At 42.9% G+C, this 20999-nt stretch overlaps 2 protein-coding genes across 4 annotated transcripts in view; one reads left to right on the top strand and one right to left on the bottom strand.

Annotated features, from left to right (window-relative positions):
* The first annotated feature begins 10056 nt into the window (after positions 1–10056).
* Positions 10057–13017, top strand: LOC121736604. Its single transcript, XM_042127910.1, has 2 exons — positions 10057–10360; positions 12343–13017. The coding sequence occupies exons 1-2, from the start codon at positions 10174–10176 to the stop codon at positions 12843–12845; spliced, it is 690 nt and encodes a 229-aa protein (XP_041983844.1). The 5' UTR covers positions 10057–10173; the 3' UTR covers positions 12846–13017.
* Positions 13018–14776: 1759 nt separating this feature from the next.
* Positions 14777–20999, bottom strand: part of LOC121736603 — a 32627-nt gene continuing 26404 nt past the window's right edge. For 2 of the 3 annotated variants that reach the window (XM_042127906.1, XM_042127908.1), the window contains 5 exons: positions 20769–20933; positions 19174–19275; positions 17854–17980; positions 17071–17309; positions 14777–16760 (listed from right to left, as the gene is read on the bottom strand). In XM_042127906.1, coding sequence (XP_041983840.1) covers positions 15828–16760; positions 17071–17309; positions 17854–17980; positions 19174–19275; positions 20769–20933 — 1566 coding nt within the window. In that variant the 3' untranslated portion in view covers positions 14777–15827. The remainder of the gene's footprint in view (positions 16761–17070; positions 17310–17853; positions 17981–19173; positions 19276–20768; positions 20934–20999) is intronic. The other variant, XM_042127909.1, reaches the window with a different exon arrangement.

Raw genomic sequence — 20999 nt, 5'->3', positions numbered from 1 at the left:
TTGCCGGCCTAAGAGAATTCGCTCTCCTCTTGCTCTTCTTCTCTCGCTGGGGGAGGGGGGGTTCTTTTTTTTTAGGGGTTAAAATAGCCTTGTTACCTATGAATAATAAAAACTAAGGAAAAATAACTCCGTCAAAAAACATACTCTACAATTATAAGTACTTGTCAAAAATGTGTACCAAGTACACATTTCAATACATCTTCTAATATATAAAATTCTCGTGTCACAGTTTTCGTTTCCATACTCCTCCGAAATGGCTTGACCGATTCTCATGAAATTTTGTGAGCATGTTGAGTAGGTCTGAGAATCGGCCAACATCTATTTTTCATACAAAAAAAATTATATGGCAAAACAACGTTTGCCGGGACAGATAGTTTGCAATATAATATTATTTAGGTGACAGGCGGGGATACTGACCACTATACTACCGAAGAAACGCCTCCGTGGTCTAGTGGTATAGAGCGCGGCTCTTGACTCGAAGGTCGTGGGTTCGATTCCCGCGTTGGAAACATGTTATTTCCAAGTTTGGTTAGGACAATGCAGGCTGATCACCTGATTGTCTGACAAGTAAAATGATCCATGCGTCGGATGGGCATGTAAAAAGTCGGTCCTGCGCCTGATCTCTCGCCAGTCGTGTCGGTCGTCCGTCCCACTGGGTTATGAGAGTAAAGGAATAGAGAGTGCTCTTGTGTACTGCGCACATACTTGGGCACTATAAAATTACTCCTGCGTAGCTGGCCTGGTTTCAATGAAACCGGCCACCGTCACCGAAACCGGTGTGGGAGCTATTATTATTATTATTTAGGTGGCCTTGAGTGGTATTAGGCTGACGTTACATGACAGTTCGAAAGGAACCTTTAAAACGGTCATAGTATGGGAGTTACGTGTTTCCTTAGTTTTTATTATTCGTAGTTGGTGCTCCTTCATCGGGAGCATACGCTTGTAAGTTGTAATGTAACGTTACAGAGTCGATCATTACATCAGTGAGGGAGGAGAACTGAGCATTACAATGCGCATCTTGTAATGATACATAATATTTTGATATACTTAACTTATGTAACCTATAATTTGACATTACACGAGAATGCTCGTCGGTGAGGGAGGTAGTATTGTAATGTAATGCTTAAAGTCGAATCTACATAAATCACACTCGAGTGGTGAGGGAGCACCCAATAACTATTACTATAGCCTCTACAGGGGGGCAGCTGGACATGTTGACGTCCCTACTAAGTATATTATCTAGTACTTTTATCTATTAAAATCAAAAATTAAGAAAACGAATTTTGCCATTTGTTTGCAATACAATATTTATGATAACGACGGGAGAGATGGACTGTATGATACGAAGATGAGGAAAACTGTAACTACCAAATGATAACACCAAGTGAAGCGACAACTGTAATGTTCCAAGATAGACTAAATCACAAAAACAGTAAAAACGTCAAAAGGAAAAATTGTGACATAGAAAAGTAAAAAATACAATATTTAAAAACAGAATGGTCTGTCCAGCCAGTCGCCAACATACCCCCCCCCCCCCCAGTGGGACACTAAAACTCGGTGGCGACTGGCTGGGCCTCCAGTACAATTAATTTTCTAGCCGGTCGGCGCAGCGTACCTCCCTTTGTGAGGAGGTCCGCTACGCGGACTCGACCGTCCTGACCGGGGTACGTCCTCAAGACCCTGGCTAGCGGCCACAAGCCGCGCGGAAGGGTAGGGTCCACGATCAGCACCACGTCCCCCTCCTTTATGTCTTGATATGGTTGGGACTCCTTCAGTTTCTCTCTCAGCGTCGGCAGGTACTCCCGCAGCCATCGAGCCCAGAAGTGGTCCGCCAGCCGAAGTGCCTTCCGCCACTCCTGGCGTTGTGAAAACTCCCCATGTGTCAGGTCGTTAGTCCAAGGAACCACCGATGACGTGCCTATTAGAAAGTGGAATGGTGTTATCGCTTCTGGAGCGTCGGTCGCCGTGGGGACGTACGTCAGTGGCCGGGAGTTGACGATTGCCTCAGCCTCTAAGAGCAATGTTCTGAATGTGTCCTCTTTGGGGAGGGACCTGTTTTTGAGAGTTGTCTTGAGCGCGTTCTTCACGGTGCGCACTAACCGTTCCCAGGCCCCCCCCATAAAAGGCGCGGCCGGGGGGATGAAGCGCCATCGTATTCTTCCATTCGTAGCGAAGTCAATAACGGGGCCACCGTGGAGTTTTCTCATTTCTTTGCTTGCACCGACAAAATTCGTTCCGTTGTCAGAGAGGATTTGCTTGGGCGATCCTCTTCGAGCGATGAACCGCCTTAGGCTCGTTATTGCGGCGTCGGCAGATAACGTTGTAACCACTTCCAGGTGTATAGCCCTCGTGACTAGGCATGTGAAAAGGGCGACGTACCTTTTTTCTTGACGACGGCCCACAGCTACGGCGAACGGACCAAAATAGTCTAGGCCAGTGAACGTGAATGGTCTTGTGTGGTGGTTCAGCCTCTCTAGGGGCAGGTCTCCAGTTGGTGGTAGGACCGGGCGACCCTTAAATCTTCGACACCCAGCGCAAGAGCTCGAGACGCTTTTAATGGTTTTTCTAGCGTTAATAATTCGGTATCTTTGTCGAAGCTCGTTGAGAACAGTTTCGTCAAACCCGTGTCCCATCTTTACGTGGAGTTCCATTATTAATAATCGCACGATGTGGCTCCGACCGTCCAATATTATTGGGGCTTTTACGTCTTCGGTAGCCGTTAATGCCAATTTGATGCGGGTGTCCGCCCGCAGGAGGTTATCTTTGTCCAGGAACGCACAGAGAGACGCTATTCGGCTGGCTTTGGGGAGGGGCTGCGAGGCCCGCAGGTGTGTGATTTCTTCGGCGAAGCAATCCCATTGCGAGTGTCTCAATAATGTCTTCTCCGCCCAGGCGAGGTCGGACTCTAGAAGTTGAAGAAGGGACGTGGTGCTCCCTGGACCTATGGACATGAAAATTGAAGAATTAAGATCAGCCGAACGAGTTATTTTGGACATAAACAATCTAGCAAATTGATAAACGCGTGCAGTGGATCGCAGAAGGCGCAGCCAACTACTAAAACGTCTCGGATCGGGCACTGGGAATTTTGAAAAAGGTTCTTCGGTAAGAAGACCAACAATTTCTGGCTTTAATTCGGAATCTGAAAGGTTCGCGGTATTGGCTTGCGTTTCCTTTGGCCAAAAGTCCTCAGTCTGCAAAAGGAAAGGCGGGCCAGAAAACCATCTATGGTTAGCCTCGAGTTTCAAAACTTTAGGCTTCGTGGCATCGTCAGCCACGTTGAGAGAGGTAGGGAGCCATCTCCAATCAGACGGGTTGGAGAGTTCCGCTATCTCTCCCAACCTATGCGCTACGAAGGGCTTAAAATTACGCGCGTCGCTCCTAATCCACTTCAAAACTGTAGTGGAATCCGTCCAAAATATTGTCCGCGACGGTTTTAGACGGTGGGCACTTTTAATTGTTTGCGAGAAACGTGATGCAATTAGCGCTGCTTGTAGCTCTAATCGGGGTATCGATAACGGCTTCAGTGGCGCCACTCGCGCTTTACTACCGATTAGGGCTACAGACACGGTGCCATCTGTGTACATCACGCGCCAGAAGGCGACACAGGCGTATGCTTGTTCTCCACCGTCCGAAATGACATGAAGTTGAATGTCACTCCGCTCCAGGTTGAGAAGGTAGCATCGTGGCACCTCTATAGAGGAGGCTTCCCTTAGGAGTTTACACCATGCTTTATATTCTTCTACGTACTTACTTGGCAGTAGCGTATCCCAACCGACGCCTTCGCGCCATAATTTTTGTATAAGAATGCGTCCCCAAATTGTGATGGGCATGAGAAGACCTAAAGGGTCGTAACTCGTACAGCTTCATCACATTTGAGAGAACAATTCGTTTGGTAACGGCTTCGTCAGTCGATTCAGTGGTCGCCCGAAAGGTGAGAGTGTCTCGGGCGGGATTCCATTTGACGCCAAGAACGCCTACTTCCTTGTTAGAGGGTAAGTAGACGTCATCACAATCGCTTCGGAGTTCTTTTGGAATTTTAGATAATGCGTCTGGTACGTTGGAGATCCAGGATCGCATTTCGAATTGGCAATTTTTGTGAACCATGACTATCTCCGAAGCTATTCGTGCTGCGTCAGCGATGTTAAAATGACTAGATAGGTAGTCGTCCATGTAGTGATCGTTTAAGATGGCGCTGCAGGCTTCTGGGTGAGTCGATTGAAATTCTTTAGCGTTTTTATCTTTAAGGTGGAGCGCTATAAAAGGGCTACAAGCGGCGCCAAAGATCATCGACGACATACGATACTCGCGTACCACTCCGTTTGACCGCCAAACAAAGCGCTGAGCGTCCCTATCTTTAGGACTTATTTTAATCTGGGGAAACATCTCCTTTATATCCGCATTTAAAGCTACGGGCCCTTCTCTAAACCTGAATAGTATATCTATCAAAGATCGCAGGAGGTCCGGGCCCTGTAACAACATGCTGTTCAAACTGACACCTCGTGTCGTAGCGGCAGCATCGTGAACGGCTCTCAACTTCTTTTTCTGCGGATGGAAGACACCAAATATAGGTAGGTACCAGCGGACGCGACTACGATGCTGGTCGCTTCCGTGGTAGGTACTAGGTTCGCATTCCTCGGCATATCCTTTAGATAGAATATCCGTAATAAATTTTCTAAACGCTACTTCAAACTTTGGGTCCTTTGACATTTGCCTTTCAAGAGCCTTAAGGCGGGACAACGCTTGTGGGTAACTATCGGGTACAACGTTTGGTAAGTGCTCCTTCCACGGTAAAGCGACTTCAAACCTGCCATCCGCCAGTCGTCGAGCCGAGTCGTCAATGATACTGACGGCGCGTGCATCGTCGACGCTCTGGCGAGGTAGGCTTTTTGTAATGCCTAAAGAGTCAATATCGTATTGACTTTTAATCAAGGCGTCCAACTCGTCACAGTGCTGGTGAACGTTGAGCTGGTTCACGAATTGCATTGGCTTGGAAGAGTTAGACGAGGCACCGTGGAGTACCCACCCTAAGAGGGTTCTCGAGGCGACAGGTTCATTTTTCCGTCCACAACGCACCTCACGGCTGACTGTCAAATGCCAGTCAGGGGCACCGATAAGTATGGAAGGGGGGTCGCTGCTTGTCGTCAGGTCGGTGGACAAAGCCGCCAAGTGGTCGTAATTTACCACGTTCACTTTATCGTTACGCACCCGTAAATTAAGGGGTTTAATGGCCCTTGCGTTTTCGACAAGGTGTCGTTCGGTTTTATTGCGACCACGGATGTAGAAGTTGACATAACTTACGTCCACGACCTTCGACATATCGCCAACCCCCTCTAACCTGACCCGCTCCTGTCGGATGGGAACAGCACCGATACGAGTCGCTACTTCGCTGTCGATGAGCGTCGCGGTACTGCCCTCGTCCAGTAGTGCCGTCGTCTCATACTCGCCGTCGGGGCCCTCAATAGTGACCGCAATGATTTTAAGAAGGCCGCGCGGGAAGTTGACGGGCTGCGGAGTTTCTGGAAATTGTGGGAGGTCAGTATTAGATATCTGTAGCGGTGCTTCTGTTTCGCTACTGTTACGTATGGTGGCGCTTGTGACGGCACTTTGAACGTCGGTACTGGTATTGGTTACCTGCACGTCGGCCGGTGCGCGTAATGTAATGTCAGTTTGGCCATGAAGTAGTGCGTGGTGTCGTCTAAGACATCCGTCGACCCCGCAGCGTTTAGTTCCGCGGCAGTTATTCCACGAGTGTGGGTAAGTTTTAAGACATCGATAACACGCTTTTGAGTCTTTTACCCACTGCCACCTGTCGCTTACCGATAGAGAAAGGAATGGGTGACACGCTCTTATGAGGTGTTGTCCTTTCTTGCAAAAACTACAAGTGGGTACGGAGTTGCCGGACGTTGTTGCGTGTACCGACTCAACTCGTTTGGGAAAGGTTTTGTGCATAGTATAAACAGGCGGCCTGGGCGTCACGTTAACAATATCGGATACAAAGTTATATTTAAGTTGTTTGTCCGCCTCCGCTAAAAGAAATTTTGACAACGTCTCTAATTTTGTCATATTTTGCGACGAAGGCATACAAGCGGCGGCAAAGTCGGTAAATCGAGACCTCGTATGCTCGTTTAGTTTTAATAGAATAGAGCGGAAAAGCTCGGGCGAGTACAAGTAGTCATTTTGATTTAAAATTTTGATTGTACTAATTAAGTTTCGCAGTTTGTTCGCAAGTGCATTTAAATGTTCAGGGGTAGTTATCTTAGGACTGCCTCGTATGTCCGAGATTTCTCGGGCCACCAGAATTTCCGGCCGGGCGTATGTCTGCTGCAGGGCGTCGATAATCTCCTGAGGGTCAAGAGACGTCCACAGCAAGGACGCCACGGAGTGGTAGGCGGGTCCGCGAATCGCGTTTTGCAGCCGCGAAATGTTTTCCGCTGCGGAAAAATTTGCGTTACTTCTATCGTAACTGGATTTAAAGGCAAGCCATTGGCTTAATTCACCAGCAAAGGGGACCAGTTCGGGTCTTTTAGGGCGGTCGGCGAGAGCATTGATGGCTTGGGCGAGTCGAGCGATCGGTTCAGACGATGAATCAGCTCTCGGTAGTCCTCCGTTAGTACCCGTCATTTGTGTGGGTGGGCAAGGGTTGGCGGTAGCACGTGGTGACAAGGCCTAGAAGGTCAGATCCGCCAGCTGTACGGGTGGACCTTGGGTGTTTCCCAAAGTCACAGCTGGGGTTCTACCTGGCCTGTCACCTGCAATTGCCATGTTTTGCCCGCGTACCCATGACGCGGTACGTCGTAAACTAGAGTAAGAACTACAACGAGACTTATCTTTTAGCTCCGATGCGGCAAGCTTCGCACGAAGCTCCGCTTGCTCGACCTCGGCCTCCAGGCGCGCGAGTTCGCGCTCGCGTTCGGCCCCTAGGCGCGCGAGTTCGCGCTCGCGCTCGGCGTCGCGTTGTGAGAGCTCGCGCTGCCACTTCAGTTGCTGCCGCGTGCACTCCGCCTCCAGGGCCAACCTTTCTGCCCTTACGGCTGCTGAAGAGCGCGAAGACTGCGTGCGCTCGTTTCCGGTTCGACCACTGCAAGAACTCGCGTTAGTGCTTTGAAAGAAAGCCTCCCCTGTTCGGCGCCGGCTGGGATGGTCGTCTGCCTCGGGCCCTGGCGACGCGCCGGAAGGCGCTGTGTCTGTGGGCTGTAAGACTCTCCCAGCCAACGATGCCGGGTCAATCTCGGAACCAGTGTTCGAAACCAGGCGAACGTCGTGAAGCGAACGATCACTGCACTGGGTTTGCTCGGCTTCGGCAGTTGCCGCTTCTGCGATGGATTTTCTAGAACTCTTAGAACGCGTCAACATGATGAAGTTCTAAAAAAATGCGCAAACGAAAGATTAAAATGTAATGTGAAGTAAATGACGAAAATAAGCTACGGTGAAGAGAAGGATACTACAAATAAAGTGAAAGAAGGTGATACTACAACGCATTAATGATAGTACTACGCTAAGGCGACAATGAACTAGAACTAAGACGATTTTAAAACTACGATGAAGACAAAATAATGGTTCTAAATTACAGCGAAGAAGGACCAAATGATAACGACGGGAGAGATGGACTGTATGATACGAAGATGAGGAAAACTGTAACTACCAAATGATAACACCAAGTGAAGCGACAACTGTAATGTTCCAAGATAGACTAAATCACAAAAACAGTAAAAACGTCAAAAGGAAAAATTGTGACATAGAAAAGTAAAAAATACAATATTTAAAAACAGAATGGTCTGTCCAGCCAGTCGCCAACAATTTACACAACTAAAAATTATATTTTTTTTATTCTTTATAAACTTCTAGCTTATAAAAAAATCTGATTTGCCCCCCCCCCCCCCCCCCCTGGCCCAGAACCTAGGTTATTTGCCCCCCCTGGCCCAGACCTGGGTATTTTGCCCCCCCCTGGCCCAGAACCTGGGTACGCCCATGCCTCTACCTGCAACTCTGTTCGCGTGATCATATTGATAAAGTGTGTTTATTTGGAGTTACATACCTACTTTAAATTCCGGAAAAAGACATAGTATAGTATTTCAACAAAATACACGGTTCTCGAGTGCCGAGTGGCAAACTAATAGTTTCTGCGTAATGATGTTGCATCTAGTTCTATCTCAATGGTTCTAGACTCTAGTGGATCTAAGCTGTGTTAATATAATATTTCTTTTTCCTATGACTAAGTTGAGGATGACTCATAAGTCATGATAAGATGTAGATCAGTCTTTCCCAAAGTGCGCGATAACGCCCCCTTGTGGGCGCTGAAGGCCTAAAGTGGGGCGGTGTGGGACCCCGAAAAAATGGGTGCGGGCGTTGTGTAGAGGCTTTGATTTGAAAGTAAGTATAGTGAATCAAAAGAATTAATCCTATAAAACTAAAGAAAAGGGCAATGGATACAATATGTCTTATCACATGTTTAACATATGGAAGCCAAACATGGAAGTTCACAAACGTTCTAAAAAACAAGATAATTACCTGCCAGAGGGCTCTGAAGAGAAGCATGATAATTGATAAGCGTTAAAAAAATACAAAAAATAAGACATGAAGAGATAAGATCCAGGACTAAAGTAATAGACGCACAAAAACTAAAGTGGAAATAGGCCGGACATAATATAATCAGGCTTAAGAGGATACACCAGGGGCGAGAGAAATTGAAAATAGGTATTTGAAAATGTATTGCTGTCTCACCAATCTCAAGTCTCCCACCGCAGAGCGCGATAGAGACAACACGACAAAAGTTCTAATAAAAGAACATAAAATCTTCGATTCGTTGTTCGCTGATTCCTTCTCCAAAACTTAACCGATTTAAATACTTTTTTCATTAAGAATTAAAGCAAGGCTTGAGCTGTGTTCCTATGTTTTATTTTTTTGTATATTTTAGCCAGTTTTGTTTTCTGGGTGTTTGAACACAGAGGAAAATCTGGCCATTTTTTTGGGTTTTTGGACGTTCTTATCTTTTTTAATAATAAAATTATTGAAAAAAAGAAAACATAGGGACATGCTAATAGTGGCCATAGATATTCAGGAAAAAAATCATATCTCTACCGGCATTATCCAGGGAGGAAACAGGGGACAACGTTTGTATGGAAAGTCGGCGGTGTGGACTCCTCTTAAAGACCATCGGTGGACGAAAGCGGTCACAACTTGGAGAGGACCACAAGGAAAACGAGCCAGAGGTAGACCACACGCACGCTGGGATGACGACATAAGAAACGTTGCAGGGTCAAACTGGCAAGACGAGGCCCATGAGACATGAGTCCATGACCGGCAAAAATGGTTAGGTTTGGAAGAGGCCTTTACCAGAGAGGGGTTCCTCATTTAAAAATATTAACATATTACGGTATATTATGTATTTTAGAATATAAAAAAAATATATGACATTTTTATTAAGTTTATACTTACATAATACGTGTAAAAAATATATATTATGTAGAGTCAAAAAGAAAAACGTTGTTAACGCACTAGTAAGTAGTTAATTGTAAAACTAGCTTAAGTTAGAGGAAATAAAAGGCTTTTTTATTTTATTATTTATTATAGTGAATCAATGGGGGCGCCAAATTTTTTTTTTCTCAAAGTGGGCGGTAAGTAGATAAAATAAGTTTGGGAACCCCTGATATACAGTCTGGCGTAAAGTGAAGCATCAGTACAAATGACAAGGTAGCATTAGTTCTATCTTGTCACTTGTGGTTGTTGTTTTATTTCAACACGGCCTAGACAGGCCTAAATAAGTGGTGTGCCTAAGTTATTGTCACAACTTTTATTATACTTTAATAGTATAAACCTAAATGTTTCTTATTATAATATTTTCTTCGACATACTTACAAAAGAAACGATTCCGAAATACGTTAGCAACGCAATACGTTGGCAGTTTTGCAAACACATTAAAACATGTGTTATGTGTATCTATAAAATATACTTTAAAGGCATCAAAATAAAGCAGAATATTCATTGTCTCAAACGAAACGAACGTCAATCGGCGGAAGACAAGTCACGGCAACGCCGCGTCGGTGAACTCGGAGGCGTTTCCCCGTCTCCCTCTAACTTGACGCGTTGAAGCGAGACGGGGAATGCTCCGATACGACAACGAAGGCCGGCGCCATTTTAGTGACGGTCGTACCGACGGGACGACAACACGCCGTCATGGCTCGCCAGTTTAGTTATGATATTATACAATTAATCGAGGGTGTAAGAGACAGACCGGGTATTTGGGATAAAACGTGCGAAGAATACAAGGACAAAGCAGAGAAAAGGGCCGCCTGGGTCGCGGTATTTCGACTACTAGACGAATCCTACGACCGTTTGGACAAAGAAGAACAGAGGTTGCTAGGTAAATATAAAATAATATGTTTTGTAATCGCGTGAGTCGTGACTCGTGACACAGAATACTGTGTACCTACAGTATGACTAGGTAGGTACTGTTTAGGCAGAGTAGACAGAATGATTTAGGTATGTCGTTCGGCCGTCGTTGCTATGTAATTTTTTTATTATTTAAGTACTTACTTGCTTTTTTTGACAAAACATGTGTAAGTATTTAAATTGTAATACTTATTATGTTTAAAAATCCTACTTTTAATAAAGTTTAAAATGCCTGCTGTTTTTGAATATCTATTTACTTATGTTTTTAGGGTTCCTTACTTAAAGGGAAAAACGGGACCCTATTACTAAGACTTCGTTGTCTGTCCGTCTATCCGTCTGTCCGTCCGTCTGTCTGTCTCCCGGCTGTATTTCAAGAACCGCTATAGCTAGACTTCTGAAATTTTCACAAAATCCTGTACTTATTATAATTAAAAAATTTATTCCCATACAAAAAACGCAACGCGTATTTTTGCTCTATAACGGTACGGAACCCTTAGTGAGCGAGTCCGACTCGCACTTGGCCGATTATTAGTGATTAAAGCATTAGTTAGGCAGCCCAGGTACAGAACTACTTGTACTATTATCTATTCTGTGACAGGTCTACAGAGTACAGATTAGGGAGATCGCAGACGGCACACTTTTTTGTATGTGCGCCGATCGCATACGGGCTACGGCAAACTTTTTGTGTGATCGAGTCTGCGGCGCGCCGCAGACTCGATCACACAAAAAGATTGCCGTAGCCCGTATGCGATCTCCCACAGAGGCGTACTGCGTAGGTGACCGCCCACGGCCTCGCGGTACTAGGGGCTTCGCGCCCCTTGGACCGCGAAGATTTTTTTTAGGATTTTCCTGTCTTGATTCTCATTTCCTTATTAATAAAAATTGAAGTATCAAAATTTTTTCTCTTTATAATACTTATTCGATGGATGAGGACATCCATCCAATGCAGCATGGCCGCCGCTCCTATGTACGAACTTTGGCGCCATCCTAGGACGCTGCCGCCCATTATAGGCCATGGCCTATACTGTCTATACCTAAGTAACTCCGCGCCGTGTTTGACGCGCTGTAAAAAAATAAACCATTTAACTTGTCCTCTTTCCTAGTAAAACAATGGCCGTGTTCGTCGGCGTATTTTTGGACAAACCTTTTATTGCGCATGTCCAAAAGATGTCATGGCAACGCCATAACAAGTTGCTGGTCAAGTCGTAAACAACGTATTAACCGTATTAATTGCTTATACATGATTAAAATAATAAAAACTAAACATAAAAACATAAGCCGAAATTGTCTAAAATAATTTATTTAACACTATAATAGTGTTTGATTATTTTAGAATGGAAAATATGGTTATGGATCACTTGGAAAATTTAGTGGAGGAAGTTCTTCTTCTTTTTTATTAATGGCTCCTTTGTGAGTGGAGGAAGTTATCGAGGTATTAATATTATTTAAATGGTTAAATGTCAAGTCGTAAACAGTTGTCGTTGCCATGGCATGACATGACGCAATAACTAGGTTTTGCAGCGAATGCGCTAAACATTACGCCGACGAACACGGCCATTATACATGCTGCGTTGTAAACGGATATTACGATTATAAACTAAGTAAGTATATCGAGAAATTGACATTTTTCTAACAATATATCAGACAAAGGCAAAACTTTAATATACTTACTTACTTAGATAATGTTAGGTATAATATTATTAAGTATTTATTACTTCGATCACAGTTTCCAGGAAATGCTATTATTGCTATTGTACTTATTCTATTGTTGTCGCGATCACCGGTGCTCTTATGGGGCTTGAAGAATTAAATTATTATTTATTACTTAGTAACTATAGTTAGTACTTATGTGAAAACAGTGTGGATCTTTTCATTAGTTAAAAGAGGTTAAAGCATCTTCAGGTTTTAAGTAAGTACATACTTATAAATTAACGTTTTATTGTTCAATTTCAGGCGAACGTATCATAACAAAATGGACGAACATTCGAGATACCTTCGTCAAATCACTGAAGACGAGAGCAGGGAAGCCGAAGAGAAAATACGTGCTTCACAAACACTTGAAATTCCTCCTAAAGGGAACTCCACACGAAAATGAAACAGAAGATGACACAGAACAGACAGCAGAGGACTCGTACGCCCCACGGTACATAAAAACGGAGGAAAGCGAGAGTTCAGAAGACGAAAGCCCAAATAAGAGAAGAAAGGAGAGCTCAGAAGATGACAGCTACCAAAAGAAGTGGAAGAAGGAAAGCAGGCAAAAAACGATAGTGGAGCCGGAGATTTCTGCAATAGACGTCTACAATGATCCAAGGGTTATGAACGAGGATGAAGCATTTTTTGCATCTCTGCTTCCGTCCGTTGTTAATTATTCTGAGGATGAGAGGTTAGAGTTTAGGTTGGAAGTGCTGGCCTTAATGAAACGGATAAAGGAGAAACGTAGTGATCCATTCTATTGAAAGCATATTCAAAGTTATAGACATACTGTCAATACTGTACTCGGCAGTCGGCGAAAGCCGAAACGTGATGTAGCGGCTACGAATAATAAAAACTATGTAGCGGTCATTGACTCCCTGTTAAAAAACTTGTCATTTTTGCGATTGACAATAGACTAGGAACATCTGTCACTTCATTGTTGTCAATCATGGTTTATTTGTGTTTATATAGAAAATGACAAGGTTTTGACAGAGAGTCAATGACCGCTACCGCCATGTTTCGCTGAGTACAGCATTTAATGCCCAGTTTTTAAGGTTTTCAGAAGTTTAGTTACTTATTCAACAGCTTTAACTATTCAGTTAATATGCACAATAAAGTATATTCTATTCTATTTTGACGTTTACTCGTCGAAATATAGTAATTTAATTGAATAGATAAGCTTCAGTCAAAAAACCTTAGAAACTGGACATTACCTACTCGTTTTACATAGTTGTTACGCAGTTTCGGAGTTTATCCAAAGACTGACTAACTTTAAGTTAGACGTGTAACGAAAATTATTGTAGAATGTATAGTTTTACTACGCCTCATGGGTACGATTCTTAACCGATTCAATGCGGATGACACGGAGCCGTGTCATACATGTTTTTAACGTGTGGCGTATGACACGTGAGCCGTGTCATTTAAAAAACGCTTGTATCTCCCTCAAATTACACTTTAGAAGGTTCTACTCTGAACAAAATCATCTTAATTTTCCACGTAGAACAAGCCTATGGGCTTCGCCTCTGAATATTCTGTGAATTGAGAAAAAGTAGGGGCCGTCAACCTTTTTTTAAGCATCGAATATAGGTTCGATCGCAGGCTATGCGAATTGCGAACGTAAACGGTCTCGCATGATACCTGGGATCGAAGACTTTCAAGGTTTGAGAATCGAGACCCTAAATAATAGATATTCCTTTTGTATTATTGTAAGTTGTAACATCCGTAATCTATACTATTTCTCGGCTACCGGCGACGCGACGGCTTGGCGCCGATGAAATCAAGGCGACGTGCCGTTACGACGCCAACGTTTCGTCCGCTTGAAAAACGACAACTCATTTAATTGATACCATACATCTGCAGACTACATAGTATAGGATGATCCGCTTGCTGCACTAATACAAAGATGTATCACTTATCAGTATCCTACGAGTATGCTAAAAACTGATACCTACAACAAACCTTTTTAAAATTTGTAAAAATTATAAAGTCCTTAGTACTAAATCAAGTACTAGGTAGTAGGTACTAACTTTATAATCCTATTATTTTATTTATAAGGAATGTTCCGATTTACGAGTTACAAGATATAAATAAATAGTTATAATGATTTGTCGTGTCCTTTTGCCTAGAAGTCAGTAGTCTTGTAAAAAAGTACGATTTTATATATTTTTGAGGTTACAATAAGAAAAGTACACCTTATGATATAATTAAGTTTGTATGTACATACATAAACACTAAACTACTTTGTTTGTATTTTGTAGTTGTTTTAAATATTCAGTGTTTGTTTAGTATAATTTAAACTTAATTGTAACAAAATAAACACTCAACTACTTGGTTTGTATTTTGTAGTTGTTTTAAATATTCAGTGTTTGTTTCGTATAATTTAAGCTTAATTGTAACAAAATAAATTATATTGTAAGAACGTATACAGTTTAATTAATAAAACAAATATTTATTTAATAGATAAGTTTTAATGATCATTTTCTTTTTCAGCACTTTAAAAAATAATGTTTACATAACCATAAAACCACATCTGGCTAAAATTAAAGTAATTCTACCGATCAATGTACAATTATTTTTCCCATTAAAATAAAATAACAAAATTTAAGTCTTACAGCGATAATAATCTATCTCCTACTAACAAAACAATACATGGGATTATATAAAAATTTGATATTTAAAAATGGCAGAACTGTTCTTTAGAGAAAATGAATTTAAAAAATGGGAGCCCCATCGTCGGGCGGTACGGTCGTACGATTAAACCTTGAAATACCAGACAAAGTCAACTAATACGCTATACTTATGCTACCAACGGGCCTCGTACACGAGACCTCTCACTAAATTCACTAATACTATATACAGGAGCGTTTCGGACGCTACAAATCCCACGTATGCCGTCGAAAATGGATTACAATATCTATATATTATATACAATCGGCCGGCGGGGCCGAGCTGCACGTTCTACACACTATCTAGACATATACGTTAGTGACTAGAGGCCCCTAAACGAAGACGGGGGACCAAAAATATGTACAGCAAAATCGGGTTATTTCACTAACTTATCATCTACGTCTAACACTACAGAAACGAAAGCGTCTGCCGAGTTTTGGCACGCGAATATTACTCGGGCCGTGTCGCTGAGACGTTTTGTGCAGTTTATATGGAAGCTAAACTATCAACATAATACGTTATACAAAATCATTGTATAAAATAGACTTCCAAATTAATAATGGAAAACAACTATATTAACTTCAGTCTAGCTTAATCATGGGTTAAATCGTTATCGATACAAGTTTAACGCTAAGACAAATTCACATATTTTGAGTATAGCCTTTTTAACGCTAGTGGAAACACTTACTCTACGGAGGTAACCTATCGAACAGTTTATACATTTACGCAATAATACAGTATGTATATTGGATATATTACACAATTCAACAACATAAAAGTATAAAATAAAATCGTTCTCTCGATACAAATAAATGAAAATACTTTGTTAAATCACGATGATTACTTCCGTCGACTCTTTTAATACACAATCGCTTTCGACACTACTAGTGTCCTAAAATAAAAAGGGAGGTAAACTAAAAACCTAACTAACTTTAAAATTGTAACAACTGTACTCGTAGTTTAGTAACAAATCGTTAAGAACATACCGTAGTAATTATTTACAAAAACAAACTTCAACAACGCATTACATATAAAGCCTCGCCATACGGAGATCAGTCTGGAGCTATCTCTCAGTCGGTCTAATTGTTAAAGTCGATGCTGGGTTTCTTCTGCCTAGATTTTTTCGGTCTGGGAGGCGCGGGGGAGCCGTTGCAGCAGTGGCAGCCGCGCTTCACGACGCCGCGGACGGAGGCGCGGCGACGCACCTCGTGTCCGTCCGGGGACCGTTCCCCGGCTCTGGTCTTACCCGAGACGCTCCTCTCCATCTCGCCGTCAACATGGTACATGCGCTTGGGGGGGTAAGTCCGCAGCGGGGGAATAGTGTCGTCTGCTGAGGAGTTGTCCGCGCTGCCGCTCCGGTCCAAGCCCCGGGCGTCCTTGATGACGGAATCCAACCGCATGTGGGTGCCGACGCCGCTACTATCGGTGGAATTGGTCTCGTCGTACAGGGGACTCTTGCAGCACTTGTCGCTGTCGCTGCTGAAGTCCAGCGGTCGCCTGCTGTCGGAGCGCTCCGACGCCGAGTTGGACTCCCAGAACAGCTCCGTGTGGCGCTCCGGGGATGATCTGTCGTCGGCTATGGACTCCAAGGTTGCATCTCTCGAGCTGTCTTCTGCGATCATCTTTGCGTCATCACCGGCGATTAGCGCGTCTGATTCGTCCAGCAGGAACCTGGAGTTCTTGTCCTCGTCGTAGCAAACTCTTCGGATGACCTGGGTCGCGTTGGAGTGCACGATGGCGGAGGCGGTATTGGACAGGTGTAGTTCTCGCGAGTCGTTCAGGATATTATCGTACTTGGTGAGGCCGTCGTCCTTGACGAGGACGGAGGAGAGGCAGACGTTGTGCATGGGGTTGATGACGTTGTCTATATACTTGATGTTGGTGTCTGCTGCCTGCGAGATGACAGTGGTCTGTGGGGCCGTCATGAGCACGGTGGCGGGCGCGCGCCCGGCGTGGAATATCGTCGACGTGATGTGACGACCCTTGATGCCGGAGATCGTGTACGGCTGCACCTGGAATGTGACCGCGTCATAAAAATACACATTTTACGAATATAATAAATATTTAATTGCATCTTCTTCTTCCCTTATTCCTTCGTCTATATTTGAAACAATATACTTTTTCAAAATTCAATTACCAATTTCTTTTATTGATGAAAATCGTGTACATATTTGTTAATTGATTAAAACTGTTACTCAAAAGAGATAATAATATCTAAGCAGCAGCTAGTTGATAGCTGTATTTGTCTAACTTAGATTACTCAGGAAAGTCGTGTCACACACAAAGACAGCTATCACATAAATGTAAATATTATAGACATACATTCTCCTCCTCAGTGGGTTCACTATGGAAGGTAGTGTTGGGGTGTGATCTGGCGAACTCCTCCTGGTCCAGCGTGATGGTGGCCTGCATGCCGTCCTCGCTGACCGTCACTATCCCCTCGTCCAGGCCCAGGGTCACGTCCAGCTGCTCGTCCTGCAGACTTCTGTTCAGCAGCTGGTCTGTGGCTATCTGGTCGTCTATGTCCGGCTGGGGTATCGTCTGACTTATGCCGGGTTGAGCTGGAATTATCGAGATATAATGTTTAAAAGTGTGTGTAGTTTAATTTATAAGCACCAAGGAGCAAACAGCGATGAAACGCAGCCTCAGAGAACATAACATGTTCAACTTTACATGAAGGTCAAATCCAATCGGCGAATTTGTAATGGTGAATATTTGGTGCTAAGTACCCGAAGGACTTGTGTTACAGACAACGGAAATATATTTAATACTTTTATACTATACATAATATATTCAAGATTTTTATTATAATAATATGATACACATTTTATCATTTTATACACATCCATCACCCAGGAACATTGAAAACTTTTTGTTCCGTCGGCGGGATTCGAACTCCCGGCTTGAGCGCTGACCACGCGCTCAACCACTGAGCCACAGAGTCGGCAAAATTTTAACGTGGTAATAATTTTGGTACCATTTTTATTCAAAATTAGTTTTTATTATTATTTTATTGTATAGTCGCCAGCAGATCCAATATATGAATTTCCAACCTTATTCCATGGCAATAAGAGTCAAAACCCACCAACAGGACATAAAACTCACGTGTATGTCCGTGATGCGAGCTCTCGTGCGCCGGCGACGACGCGAACAGCAGTTCTGCTTCGGGGAACAGCTCGGCTGCCGACGGCGAGTCCACGCCCAGATCCTCGCACTCCTCCGAGAGAGACTTCTGTAAACACAACAACAATATAATGTATAAAAAAATACTTAATGCAAAATGTCGTACATTTCAATTGCAAATTAGGCGTTCCCTACATTAAGGCGCGGATCCACCGCAGCGCACGGAGAGACTACGCACGTGCGTCAAGCTTCGCTTTGCAAGAAAATATAGGTGACTGTGTCCACTGCAACCCACGGACACGCTACGCACGAATTGACTCACGTGGCTAGCTCGAATATGGTGCACACGTAGCTCAACGCTGGCAACAATACGCGTGTTGTACACGGGATACACGGAAGCTAAGAGGATGTAAACTACGTAACAACAATAGTGTACATAGTCGTGAGTAACGTGCTAGTATAGCGTGTGCTGCAGTGCAAACGTTCACCCACGTAGTCAAACAAATAAATCCGTGCGCCGCGGTGGATCCGCGCCTTTAGGCGTGCACGTTCCTTTCGAGTTGGGACATGTAAGCGAAAGAACACCGCGTGTGGCGTTCGCGTCGCTCATACGCCCGAGGAACGCGCACGCCTAATGTGGGTTCAGCCTTATTCCTTATTATTACCAGTTATTACAAAAGCAGTTCCACGTTGCATTATGGTTCACAAAGCGTCAACTAGATGGCGCTTATCGTAAAGATTATAAGGATAGCCGATGGAGATACGCGTGACGAGTGACAACTGACAATTAATAACAAAAGTATCTGCAACACTATTTTCTTCAAAATTGATTCAGCGGATTTAGCGTGAAGAGGTATTAGATAATAAGTTAATGGACAGACTTACTAAAGTTGGGTTGCACCAGAGGCGTGGTTAAAGTTAAAGTTATGGTCAAAGTTATGGTTATAGTTAAGGCTAATTTAACTTTAGCCTTAACTTTGACCACAGAATTTGACAGAAGACGTTGCTGGTCCGACAAGGCTTTAGAAGAACGTGGGTGGGGGCACTGCTGGTAAAGGAGAACTGTCAAAAATGGCGTTTTTGTATGATGAGAGCGTTAGTTCCTTTTTTCGCCACGTGCATTTAAAGCCTTGTCGAGCTCTATGGTTATGGTTAAATATGGCGTCTTGATGGCGTCTTGATGGCGTCCATTTTTAGCTTTAACCAAAGATTTGACATTTTGCATTGTAGTTAAAGTTACAGTTATAGTTAAAGTAAGTTGGTGCAACCCACCCTAAGCATTTATTAGTACATAATATCTACCTGTAATCGTAGCTCGTGTTCCAGTATAGCGTATTTGTGTCTCAGAGCTGCAGCCGACACGTGAGCCAGTCTGTGCTGGCGTTGGTCTCTCTTCTGCACAACCTACAACACACCACAAATTAAATACAAGGGACTTACTTATGTAGCAAAAGTAAATGAGATGCTTTGAAAAATGATGCAGTTTAAACTAAAATATAGGTAAAAATTCTGAGAAAATTTTAAATACTAACATTATAAGACCGTTACCAATAAAAAGATCCATACTGTTAACTTAATATGTGTTTTATATTTTCAAAGCATTTCCTTTACACCGAAAATAATACGAAAATAATTACATTTATCAAATAAAGGGAAGTATACTTGAACTATGCTAATATTGCAGAAGAAACGATCAAAGAATCTATCACATACATCGATTTATCTAGAAAATTTTAAAGCTAATGATTTATTTTCGCAAATTATGACATAAAGCAAACCCTATTTAATGGTTTTTAACGTTTATTTTAGGGCACAGTCATGTGTTTTTGGTTTGAAACGTGACGGTTTTCATGCATAATGCAGGACTTACGTTGGGGATATCCGATTTTATTGTCATGCACGATTCAAAAACAACATTTATTAATAAAACAGGTCACTTTTTCCTCCTTAAGATGACTTTCAGATCCTTGCCACAAGCGACCGCGACCGACAAAAAATCAAATTAAATGTCACCAATGATAAAGGCTTTAAGTTTTATTTTCTAACAACATTCTAGTCTAGCGACCTCTGCCGCCCCTTACCTATAGCCTAGGTTAAAGTGACATTTTATTTGAATTTATGTCGGTCGCGTCTTGCCGCGTTGATCGGAACGATACCTTTACACAATTGCCGGTAGACGCGACATAGCTAAATTCCTTTATTCACATATTTTGACGAGAAGGACCGAGATAGCTATAATATTATGTCATGACTCTATGTCGCGTCTTGCAAATGTGCAAGCTGAAATTCACGTTACTTATACTTCACAACGAATCTGAGAAAAGTAACCCGAATCAACTTTAAAATAGTCTAGAAATTCATCGTGACCCTGTTCTAAGTATGAAGAAAAAAAGCATGAAGTCATTTCTAACTGATAATAAATTTTAATGGTTGGGTAATGTTTTAAAGTTGGATGAATCGAGGCGAGACTTTTAATATAGACAACGAATTTTTCTTGGTGTCATGTTTGATGTCCTAATCAACGACAAGCTACACGCACTATAGAGAAGAGTTAAATAGAACAAGAATATTTTATTAGTATAGTATTTAGCAGTATTTAAGTAGCATTTACAAAGTTGGTTACACATTTTATCCTTACCAAAGAGATTAAATTAAGATAGCAAGTATATAATGCTACCATACTGCAAAAATCATAACTTGCTTATAACAGTGTTACTTCCCAACTGAAGATATTGTAATAGGGCCGATTTTTAATAATGTAACCATGTGTATGTAAGGTCGTTTTTGTACAGTTAGGACAAACAAACATTCAACTCAAGAAAAGCGGACAAAAGAAACCAAGGCGTGCAGGTCTACAAGAGGCGTCTAGTTGGGCGTCAGTTCTACGATACGTTCACCTGCTGGTAACCCTTATCGTCGCAATCTGACGTCTCAATATCGTAACCGCATCGCGGTGAATCGTCTTGAGAATCTATGTACGACTTTTTCGTGTCTACGTCGAACATCTTATCAAAAATCCTTTGCGCCTCCAAATCTGGACTGTACCGATCTGGGATCGCGTCCTGAAGTACCAAAATGTGTGTCACAAAGAAACTAGTAGCTAACGTGTCTTTAACCGATTTGAAACA

This window comes from Aricia agestis, chromosome 19 (assembly GCF_905147365.1).
Source record: "Aricia agestis chromosome 19, ilAriAges1.1, whole genome shotgun sequence".
NCBI lineage: Eukaryota > Metazoa > Arthropoda > Insecta > Lepidoptera > Lycaenidae > Aricia > Aricia agestis.
This window is presented reverse-complemented; position numbering and strand designations above follow the sequence as displayed.